This window comes from Caretta caretta, chromosome 5 (genome assembly GCF_965140235.1).
Source record: "Caretta caretta isolate rCarCar2 chromosome 5, rCarCar1.hap1, whole genome shotgun sequence".
Taxonomy (NCBI): Eukaryota; Metazoa; Chordata; order Testudines; family Cheloniidae; genus Caretta; species Caretta caretta.
Window position 1 is genome coordinate 13,125,888 of NC_134210.1, and position 11,851 is coordinate 13,137,738.

Sequence of the window (11,851 nt, forward strand, 5' to 3'; positions counted from 1 at the left end):
TTCATTTCAGCTACAGAATCTTTTCCTATTGATAAGTGAACCAGAAGGGACCCAGACTTTAGCTTTTAAGACTTTAGATTCTCAATGCCATCCCTGGACAAATAGTTTTACATTAAGCAAAATCTGATCTGAGTATTGTGACAAAATTTGAGCCTTATATTTTCCACATGCTTTCCAGAATTATAAACAGCACTTCAATGAGTAGGGAACGTTTCAGGGAGTTTTATCAGTTAAAATTTTAAATTGGTGTTTTAGTAGTTTATGTATACACACCTAGAATACCTGGATAGAAAGGTGTCAGTTTATAATGAATGCCTAGAGCTTTTTCACATGGGACCTTTTATTCTCAGTGAGATATCTGTACAGTCAAGTCACACAAACTTCTGAAGAATGGAGATAGAGCCCTAGAATTATCAGTGACAAACAGTGTGGCATATTAGAACAGTTAAGCGTTTATGCTTCAAAAGTAGCCAGGAAGTTTGTGACTATTTCTTTCAGCTTGGCATCTGACTGTTCGGAGATCTTCCCATCAGTCCTGTTAGAAAAAGACAGGCACAAATTACACTTCAGACCAAATAGGTCATTCCTTAACCTCTCCCCCTTGACAAAAAAACCACCACCACCAATGTGATCTAGAATCTTGCTAACTAGTAAGTGGGAGGTCTGTGGCAGGCTAGCAAGTGAGTGAACAGGAATGCAAGGGTAATGCATCAAGTTGTACTTTAGAGTGTACTACTGAAGTTAATATACTATTTTGTGGAAACAAGACTTCAGTTGTGGTGAGAAGAAAAGTACACTTCTGGCACAAATCTCAGTATCTAGGTTAAATGAGGTTCTGTTTGTTGCCAGTGACCTTTACTTCAAGATAATCCAATATGCTTCAGATAAGTTTTAGAGACCAGGTCATGTGCCCTCCATTGCTATCCTTCAAATAGTTCATCCCTTCCTTCTCTACTTACACAATTTAAAAATCCAGTTTCAATGCTCAAGACTCCACTGTTACATACCAATAAGAATCTTAATCTTTGTGTTTGAAGTATTTATGCATACATCACCTTTAAAATAAAAGTGGGAACACTGAAGACACATATACCTGATTGTGCCTAAAAGGGTCTGTTGCTGGCTCAGAACGTGGGCTAGGAAAGCATTCTCAAATCTGGTGATTTTGCTGGGCTCCAGTTTGTCCAAGTAACCTCTTACACCAGCATAGATGACTGCAACCTGTTCCTCAATAGCCATGGGGGCTGCACAGAAGAGAAGAGGGTAGTGTTAGCCAACCTGTATTTCTGGCCTCAGAACATAGCTCAGAGTTGTGCAGGAGTCCCTAGAAAGCTCAGTGTATGTGCAACAAGATGATTCAAAAATAATGAAGACTGCATTCTGCACATAACTTGTTCACAACTACTCAGCTTTATGTTATTGTAGCTGTACTAACAAGCTGACCTGATGATTAGTAGTCAAAGTTCTAGTGGCCTAGCAACATCATATCAGAACCAGAAGTCACCCAAAAGGACTGAAGTGTTTCCCATTGGCTGCAGCCGGTCTGACCTTGCTATGGACCCAGACTTGTTTCTTCCCCAGCTAGTTAAGTGTTGGATAAAAAAAGACAGGGAACTCACAATACTGTCCTTGTTTGAGAAGCTCAGTCAGACGCACACCACGATTCAGCAGCTGTTGAGTAGCAGCATCCAGATCAGATCCAAATTGAGCAAAAGCAGCTACTTCACGATACTGAGCCAATTCTAGCTTCATGGTACCGGCCACCTAAAATACAAGAAAAATTATTGGGTTTGGTTTTATGCTCCATTTTGCAAGTGGCTAAAATCCTCTAACTTATTTTCCTTAGAAAGCTATCAGAGCAACATGGGTTCATTTCAGGTCCATATGATGGGTATTATGTTCACTTTTAAGCATAAAAAAGAGCACCATAATGTGCATAAGGATGAGAAGAAAAACAGACTGTCAAGAACTGAGAAGGTAAGCAGAAGTTCAGGTAGTGGAGCTGTGTTGCATCCTGAAGTAAATTTGTAAGTGGAGAACAATGTTGCAATTTACATTAAAGCTAAAGTTAGCGTTTATCACCTTCATATTTTGATTAAACAGATTACCACAAGTCTGATCAGAGATAATACCTTCAGGTCTGGATTCAACACAGACAATAGTTTGATACTTCTGTTTGATTTCATCATGTCTAAATTGAGAGGAGGTGGGGGGGGGGATTTCTATAACTCCAAAAATATTTACAAAAACAGGAAGCTGAGACCAGTTTCTTGAGGTTTAGTCTTTGGGAGTTTACAGTCATTTACAACTGGCTTTATGTAAATAGTGAAGACATTTTAAGTGTGCAGCTACTTTGCGTGTTACGATCTTAAACGCTAGCAAAAAGAAGTGAAAATGAGTATAGAACAGGACCTAGAGGTCTTTGTTTTTAAACAGCAAGTGTTCCGTTAACATCTGAGTTATTTTATGCTCACCTGCTTCATGGCTCTGGTCTGGGCAGCAGAACCCACACGGGAAACAGACAGCCCAACATTGATGGCTGGACGGATGCCTTTGTAGAACAGTTCAGTTTCCAAGAAGATCTGAAGAGAGAGATTTCTGAAGTTTCTACCTAAATACTAACAGACTTACTCACTATTAAAGTGCATAGTTGATTACTTATCAGATCACTCAATTACACCAGCACACAAGGAATAGATTCTTAAATCCTACCTGTCCATCAGTGATGGAGATTACATTAGTTGGAATGTAGGCTGACACATCACCAGCCTGAGTCTCAATGACAGGAAGGGCAGTCAGGGAGCCACCTCCAAAGGAGTCATTCATTTTGGCTGCTCTCTCCAAGAGACGAGAGTGTAGGTAGAACACATCACCAGGGTAGGCCTCACGACCAGGTGGACGTCTCAGCAGCAGAGACATCTGACGGTAGGCAACAGCCTGTATAAAAAGAAAAATGCTTTAGAAAAGTAACAAATTTCTAAAGACAAGTTTAAATCATACATCTGTTTAAATTCCAGTGTTAAGTTCCCAAAGCTATGTCAGTTTCTTGAAATAGGGAATATTTCATTTTACCTGTTTGGATAAGTCATCATAAATGATCAGAGCATGTTTCCCATTATCTCGGAAATACTCTCCCATGGAGCAACCAGAATAAGGAGCCAGGTACTGAAGAGGAGCAGCATCTGATGCTGTTGCAGAAACCACGATAGTGTACTTCATAGCATCTGAAAAGAGTTTGAGACAGTTATTGATAAATGTTGCTTTGTTTAAAAACCACTTTAGACTCTTCCTCTTAGATTACATACCCCGTTGGACATAAAAATGGACGTCTGAGGTCATATTACTAAAACAGTAATTGTTTGGCAAATACAAAGACAATTCAGTTACTGACTCCCCAATTAGGGAATTTGCTGCAGAAAAATTTCTATCAGGATAGGTTTCTTTAAGAACTGCATCTGATAAATGTTTACATGTACTGTAAGATTTAGTCAAATTGCCAATCTCAAATTAAGATGCAAAGAATAGCAAGCAAAACTATCTTCGGCTTACAAAAATACACTTTTCCCTAGATAGAGGAAAATAAAATCTCACAGAAACCTGTTATAATAGCGATGAAGTCTAGTGACTAATTCAGTCACTGTTTTGGTCTCCCTCTAATGAGATATTTATAGTTTAAATTGAAATGAAGCTGCTGCTATAGTATTACATTATCTGCTGAAGTATGCATAAGCTGAAGGGCTCCTTCCTCAGGTGACTCCAAGGTAACAATTTCTCAGCTTCTGCAAAGTTATCACTGACCTTTGCTCCATGGGACTACAGCATGTTAGAGTGAGAATGTACTGCAGCAGAGTTCAACCTTTTCCCCCCTGCCAGAAGTTGACACCACTTGCCCATGAAGCAAAGCAGTACATCTCCATGATCAGTGTCAGGTATTTTCAAATAGCAGTGAAAGACTATTGAATTCAAAATAGAGGTAAGCAAAGAAGAACCTTCTTTTTGACCTAGAGCAGTGGTTCTCAAAGCCGGTCAGCATGTCCTTCGGCCTACACTGCTTCCTGCAGCCTCCATTAGCCTGGAGCGGCAAAGTGCGGCCAGCGGGCACCACGATCAGCCGAACCTGCAGAAGCAGCAGGTAAACAAACCCGTTTGGCCCGCCAGGACTTTCCCTGAACAAGCAGCGGACCAGCTTTGAGAACCACCGACCTACAACATTTGTAGTTACTAACCATGAGACTACAATTAAGGTCTTTCCTTCAGCCTGACCTGCTATCTTTACTCTTATCATTACTCTTAAAATGCCCCATTTATTTTGTGCAAACTCATCTGCACATGAAGTATAGACACAGGTTATTTGACATTCATTTATCTACTTTATGAAGTGTGTACAATGCACAGCAATTTGTCAGGTATAGTTACCAGCCTACTGCCAAAGAGAAGGGCTGGCTAGACATTAAAATCAATAGCGTAGTTCTACTCTGAAAAGCCACCCAGACAGGAGCACTGTCAAACTGGAAGTCGCTGAGGCAAGCATGGAAAGAACAGAATGTGCTTTTTCTGCCAACTGGAAGTACTGCAAAACACAATTTGGGATCTGAAATCAAGCTGGTTCTTTTCTTGTGCCTCAGAGATTCAGCAGACAGTTTGTTCTTGGAGAGATTTGTGCACTCCCATGACATTTAACATTTGTATTAGTTAATCAAGTTGCACCAGTTAACCCATTATTAAATGCACAGAAGGAATAGTATTAGTGTAAAAGCTGAATTGGAAAGTCACTTTAAAGAATTCCAGTGTTTTCTCCAACTCTTTATACCTGCATCAGTAAGCCTCTTCACCAGCTGAGCAACAGTAGATCTCTTCTGACCAATTGCAACATATATACAGTACAGTTTCTTTTTCTCATCAGTTCCATCATTAAATCGTTTTTGGTTGATGATTGTGTCAATAGCAATTGAAGTTTTGCTGCAAAGTAGTAGAAAGTGAGAACTCAGATGGCTAATTTGTCCAAGTTACTTTGTTTTCTTCCCTCCACATGTACAGATTAGCTTTATATAGTCCACCCCTTTTCTTCAATAAAGGAAGAGCTCCTTAGCAGCTTAGACATTAGACAGTAAGCTTCAGAAGACACAGATTGCTTACCCAGTCTGTCTGTCACCAATGATCAATTCACGCTGGCCACGGCCAATGGGTACTAAACTATCCACAGCCTTGATGCCAGTTTGCATGGGCTCACGCACAGAGATCCTGGGAATGATCCCAGGAGCCTTTAGACCAACTCTCCTACGTATCTTAGAACCAAGTGGACCCTTGAAAGCAAAGAAAGATTCTGTAGCTATTCACAAAGCATTGTGACTATATGATCTAAGATACAGCAAAGTTTGTTTGTCATATTTACCTTTCCATCAATGGCATTACCCAGAGCATCTACGACACGGCCCAAGAGCTCATCACCAACTGGAACATCCACAATGGCCCCAGTCCTCTTCACAACATCCCCTTCCTTAATCAGTCTGTCGTTACCAAATACGACAACACCAACATTGTCCGGTTCCAAGTTCAGGGACATACCCTAAAACAGAGGTGATGCCATTATGGAACATGAAGCAGCCAGGAATTCAATTAATATCTGGTTAAACTGTTGCAAGAACTAAGAATTACAAAAAATGAAGGTATTCTGAATGATAACAGGCTTAAACACATTTGAGTTCTCCATAGATAAAGTTGCCACAACAGGTAGACTGAGGATGTGTATCTATAGTTAAGCTGGTTCTAGAAGGAAAGGGACCTCTAGAGGTATGTTTTAAATTAATGACAAGACACTGACAATGCAAAGTTATACATATTGGAAAACCACAACTATACATATAAAATGATGGGGTCGAAGTTAGCTCTTATCACAGAGGAAAGATCTTAAGAGTCATCATGGATAGTTCTCTGAAAACATCTGATCAATGTGCAGCAGCAGTCAATAAAGCTAAATGTTAGGAACCATTAGGAAAGGGATAAGGACTAAGACAGAAAAATATAATGCTATTATATAAATCCATTTTTGTCACTGGACCTCTAAAAAGATATTAGAATTGGAAAAGAAACAGACGGGCAACAAAAATTATTAGAATACAGGACAACTCCTATAAGAGGAAAGATGAAAGAGAATGGGACTGTTCAGCTTAGAAAAGAGTGACTAAAGTGGGATATGACAGAAGTCTATGAAATCATGGCTACGTGGAGAAAGCGAGTATTATTTACCCATTCACATAACACAAGAACCAAAAAAAGTCACCTGATGAAATTAATAGGCTGCAGGTTTAAAAAAATATCAAGGTGCTTCTTTACACAACCCACAGTCAACCTGCGGAGCTCCTTGTGGGGGGGATATCGTAAAGGCCAAAAGTATAAGTGGGTTAAAAAAAAATGAATTAGTAAGTTCATGGAGGACAGGTCCATAATGGCAATTAGCCAAGATGGTCAGGGATGCAACCCCATGCTCTGACTGCTTCTAAACCTCCAATTGCCAAAATCTTGGACTTGACAACAGGGGATGCATCACTGGAGCACTGGTCTGACCCAGTATGACCATTCTTATGATCTTAAAACAAGCAATTCTGGCTTAAGAATAGCAAAAAGTTGACAGTTAGCTCTGAGAGGAGACATACTAATAATTTCCCTCAAGTAAATATTTCAGTACTATGACAACTGAAATATCTGTTCAAAGGGGTAAACAATGCCCCCTTTAAAAAGTTTTGGTGCACATACTGGATTAACTCTTTTCCTGGGAAGTGTAGTCTTTGAGAAGTGTGTTTTCCAAGTCATCTTTAAATTAAAGCTCCTTCACTGTACTAGTTTTGGCAATCTAATGTCTAGTTAGATTAAAAACCACCTCACTCCCTGAAACAGAGTAGCCATAGGCTTCTAGTATCAAGTTCAAGCTCCCTCCCATTGTTTTGGAGACAAGTCATATGGAAAACAAAAGTCACTCATAAGTTACTAACCAAGCATTCACAGGTGTTGTGAGGATCAGAACAATATGTTCATCTCACTACTTTGTTCATAATGGACTGCTGACTCCTGAATAAAGAATCCAGCTAATTACTGTGCACTGTATTCATCCATGTTAAAGTTCCTTCACTGAACTAAAAAACATTCCCTGAAACTAGGGAAGCCCCTCCTTCAGACCCTCACAAGTTCACCTGCTCCGTTTAGTTTCTATCTTAAGACTTACTGGATAAGTGAAAATGCAAAGAAATAAAGCAGCAAGACAGCGATACATCAGAGGGAAACTAAATACCAACACGCTAAAACCGTGACATTATTGTTCAGATTCCAATTTAAATTCTGGTCTCCACAACAAATGTTACTCAAAATATTCCCTGCACTCCCATATGAAGCAGAGAATAAGTGCTTCAGCACATAGCATGCCATCAAGTAAAATCTCAGAAGTTCCAATGACGCTTTTAGCGTCACAAGGATCACTCAGACCGAAACAAAGTTTTAGTTGTATCAAGTTTACCTTTAGTCCAGAAGAGAACTCCACCATTTCTTCTGCTTGAACATTCCTTAGGCCATATACACGTGCAATACCATCACCAATGGACAGCACACGCCCAGTCTCTTCTAGCTCAACGGAGGTGTCAGCTCCCAGAATACGTTCCTCAAGAATAGAGGATACCTCAGCAGTGCCTGGTAAGAACAAATAATTTTAAACTAGAACAGTACCTTGTTGAAACAGTTGTATGAATTTAGGAGCATTAATTCAAGAAAATACAAGTTAAACCTGGCATAATGCAAGATCTTAGGCACAACTGTTCTTTAGAACTACAGCTTGCTGAGGAGAACAGCCAATGGTAGCCCTAGGTGCTCCCATATCTAAATGGGAATTTGCTATCACCATTAACAGTACAGCGCCTCTGTCAGGCTTAGAATGATGAATTCAGGAGTGATGCTGGCTAAAGTGTATTAAGATGTGACCACTTAATTCTCAAAAAAACCATTAGATTTGGACCCACTGAGGGGTTAGAAGCTGGTGGACAGGCAGTAACAAGGTGTACAGGGCTCCACTTGGGAGCACCTGGGCTAATCCAGTTGCAGGATCTAAACCTAGTTCCACTGTGGCTAGACTACTATAGCATTCACTCGGACTGGATAAACATTAAAATTCTGTAAATGCAAAAACAAAGTTTTACAAAAAAGCCCAGAGAAGTGTTCCCATAAAAAGCAGATAGTTTAAGAAGTGAACATTCCCCTAAAATTCACAACTCAGACTGTAGTAGTGTTGCATTAGCATATGGAAGTACAATTGAAGAAACTGAACAGTTTATTTTCATTATTGCAAAGCAAGGGAAAAACAAAACAAAGAACTAAGACTAGATCAGAGGTGCGCAAACTACGGCCCACAGGACTGTCCTATCAGGCCCCTGAGCTCCTGGCCCACAAGGCTAGCCCCCAGCCCCTCCCCCCCGCCCCCCCCCCCCCACACAGCCACACCACTGCACAGGCAGTGCTCTGGGAGGTCAGGGGACAAGGAGCAAGGGGGGTTGGATGGGTCAGGTGTTTTGAGGGGGGCACAGGCCAGGCTGTTTGGGGAGGCACAGCCTTCCCTACGCAGCCCATACCATTTCGCACCCTAATGCGGCCATCAGGCCAAAAAGTTTGCCAACCCCGGGCTAGATTAATCTTGCTTTGTTTAAAAAAAAAAAACACACACCACCACACACACAAAACATGGTTTGTTTCAATCTGTTTAGTCTAACAAATGTTTTTTTTTTCCCCCAAAGCCGGATTAATCTAGTCTGTTTAGTTCTTTGTTTTAATTTATGTTTAATTGAATGAGTTGTGTCCTACTCCATTAGAATTTGGTTATGGTACACTGCCAAACTAAGGTCAAAAGCTTGTACCAACAGAGTAGACAAACTAGGCCCCTGCTGTTAAGACATTTATATTTTATAAAAAAAATTTCATTCATCCTGAAAGGTATTAAACCACTTGACTAGTGGGCTACAGCAGCACTGAAAATACAGCCAACCAGAGAAAGCATACTGCTGGAGGGACAGGGAAACTATGACCAAGGACACAGGGTCAAAGCCAAACACTTGAGAAAGCCATGAGTTTAGCACGAATACTGAACCAACAGGAACCAGGGGTTTAAGACTTCAAAGCTCTTCTGCATGGTACTCCCTTTATCTCTTTTAGAAGGGCTAAATTCAACCTTCAGTTCCAGGCAGTCTAGGTAAACTAGATCTGATGCTTAAGACTACCACACCATTCTCTCTAGTTTGAGCATACCATTGACAATTGACCAAGTCATTCAAACAAAATAACTAAGGTACAGCTTAATATCTATGAAACTTCTAAAAGATGGTTTGATATAAACAAATCTCCACAAAACAAGGAGATGGGAGACACTGTTACAAACTGAAACATAGCACTCATATCGCAAGGTCATCTTTCTATCTGCTGTGAATATTGCCGTTTAGTTAGCAAATCTGAACCTGTACATTTGCATGAATAGTGTATGTCTTATGTTAAGAAGTTTCTTTGAACTCACCAACTTTTTGAAGACTAGTTTTGGAGGCATGGATGTTCCTTGTAGCAACAAACGTTGCACCCAGGGCATTTCTGGAAACCTAACAACAAAAAGCATTTTGTTTAAAGAGTCAGTAATTTTTTGGGGGTTTCTACTGACTATGTAAAAACATGCAGGAGAAACAATATTTTAAAGGACACCACCACCTTGAAAGCCATCTGCATGTACAAAAATTTCCAGACAGAAACCCAACACCTAATGCCTCAATTTCACAAGTTGCTTCCTGGGGATACCCCCATGCAGAACCCCACTGACTTCAACAGAAGGCCTCCTACGCAGTTTGAAGGATCAGGCCCAAGATTAGTATAATTAAAAGTAGCTAGTAAAGCTTTCCTAATTTTTAGTTTACTTAATGCATTTTCTATTCAGATTCTATGCTGTCCTCATCACTAGTGTATGAGCATCTTCCAGAACTGCTTTAAGCAAGGTGATCACTCACAGCACTTGGGGTTTAATGACATTCTTCTTTGCTATAAAGGTTTTTAAGCCACAAGACCGTTTGATTTTTTTTAAGGAATTTTAGAAGAGCACTATCAGAAACTGGGATTTTTTTTAAAAAAAAATGTAATCAATTTAAGCACAGTGTCTCCTCCTTAAGTTCTCACCCTCATAAGTGAGATCCATGAACATGGAGTTTGGGTAAAAGACAACAACTAAGAAGCTGGCGCCACCAAGGCAGACTGCACAAGACATAAAGCAGCACCACGGCTTCCAGAAGACGGTCTAATCCAGTGTGTTAACACAAGCAAATGCCAGGCCAGTCAGACCGGGACGCCCCCACCGCCCCTCACTCACCTTCGCCAGGGTCACTGCCTGGGGCTGAGTAGCCTCAGAGATCCCTGCGCTCCCACCCCAGCCCCCACCAGGGATCCCAAGGCTTCCAAGGCGCCTGCTCCGGGGCGGGAGGGTGCCAGGGCTACCCCAGCCCGGAGTTCAGTCCTGCGCTTGCCCTCCCAGACCCCCGCGCGTCTCCTCCCGCCCTAGGGACCCGGGCCGGGCCTGGCCTGCCCTCGCTGGGGCCGGGCCCCGCGCAGCGCCCAGCCAGACGAGGAGGATGGTGGGGGGGGGGGTCCGGCTCCGGGCAGCCCCACGGGCCCCTCTCAATGTCACCCCAGGCCCGGACTCCAAGATGGCGGCGGGTGCGCCCGGCTCCCCCGCGCCCGGCGCGTTCTCACCAGGCCGGCCTGCCGGGGCAGCGAGCGGGCGAGAGCAGCAGCCACACGGACCGAGAGCATCTTGCTGGGCTGAGGAGCGAGCGGGAAGCGTCTCCTGCAGCTGCTGCCGGCGCCTTACACACTCCGCACAAAATGGCCGCTTCCGCTCCGCCCCTTCTGCGGGAAGGTCACGCCCCTCACCCCGCCGCGACGGGGCAAGCGCGGGCCCTGACCCGGAAGCGGTTCTTGAAGCCCCTCCCGCAGAGTGAGCTCTTACACCTTTTATTTCACGATTTCGGGGTTTTGTCACCGTTTTTAGGCAGTGTCCTGTTTTTTTTTTTTTTTTTTAAAAAGCAGTTTAAAATCGTTAAAAAAAATTGTCCGTTGCCCTTGAAATGGCCCCACCCATCTTAAGCAGAAGCAGCTCCCCCTCCCCCAGGCAGGCCCCGTCTAAGGGGTGAGGCCAGTCCAAGCTGGCAGAGGGTAGAGCTAACTTGTGACCCCTGCCACCCTGTCCCATAGCCAACATGATAGTGCCCATTCCACACTGGTACGCAGTGTCACCAGCTCTCACAATAATATCCTTATGTTTGGTGGTTTTCTTGAAGCTCCAGATCCTGGAGTCATGGGATTCTGAAAAAAGAAAAGGAGGACTTGCACCTTAGAGACTAACAAACTTATTTGAGCATAAGCTTCATCAGATGCATTCAGTGGAAAATACAGTGGGGAGATTTATATACACAGAAAACATGAAACAATGGGTGTTACCATACACACTGTAACGAGAGTGATCAGGTATATAAATTATTTCATGTTCTCTGTGTATATAAATCTCCCCACTGTATTTTCCACTGAATGCATCCGATGAAGTGAGCTGTAGCTCACGGAAGCTTATGCTCAAATAAATTTGTTAGTCTCTAGGGTGCCACAAGTACTCCTGGGTTTTTTTGAGGATACTGACTAACACGGCTGCTACTCTGAAACCTGTCATTATTTTTAAGGTTTCAGAGTAGCAGCCGTGTTAGTCTGCATTCGCAAAAAGAAAAGGTATCTTAGATATCTCATGGTTTTTGGTGGCCTGACTCATGAATTTTGAAAGCTTGGAATTTAGGACTTC

General features: G+C 42.3%; 1 protein-coding gene across 1 annotated transcript; it reads right to left on the bottom strand.

Moving 5' to 3' along the window:
• Nucleotides 1-322: 322 nt before the first annotated feature.
• Nucleotides 323-10,915, bottom strand: ATP5F1A (ATP synthase F1 subunit alpha). The gene is made up of 12 exons (XM_048850532.2): nucleotides 10,756-10,915; nucleotides 9,542-9,620; nucleotides 7,508-7,677; nucleotides 5,393-5,566; nucleotides 5,137-5,303; nucleotides 4,811-4,959; nucleotides 3,073-3,224; nucleotides 2,713-2,937; nucleotides 2,475-2,582; nucleotides 1,620-1,764; nucleotides 1,094-1,244; nucleotides 323-535 (listed from the first exon to the last, which is right to left on the bottom strand). Exons 1-12 carry the CDS (start codon nucleotides 10,813-10,815, stop codon nucleotides 454-456), a joined length of 1,662 nt encoding a protein of 553 aa, XP_048706489.1. The 5' UTR covers nucleotides 10,816-10,915; the 3' UTR covers nucleotides 323-453.
• Nucleotides 10,916-11,851: the final 936 nt, after the last annotated feature.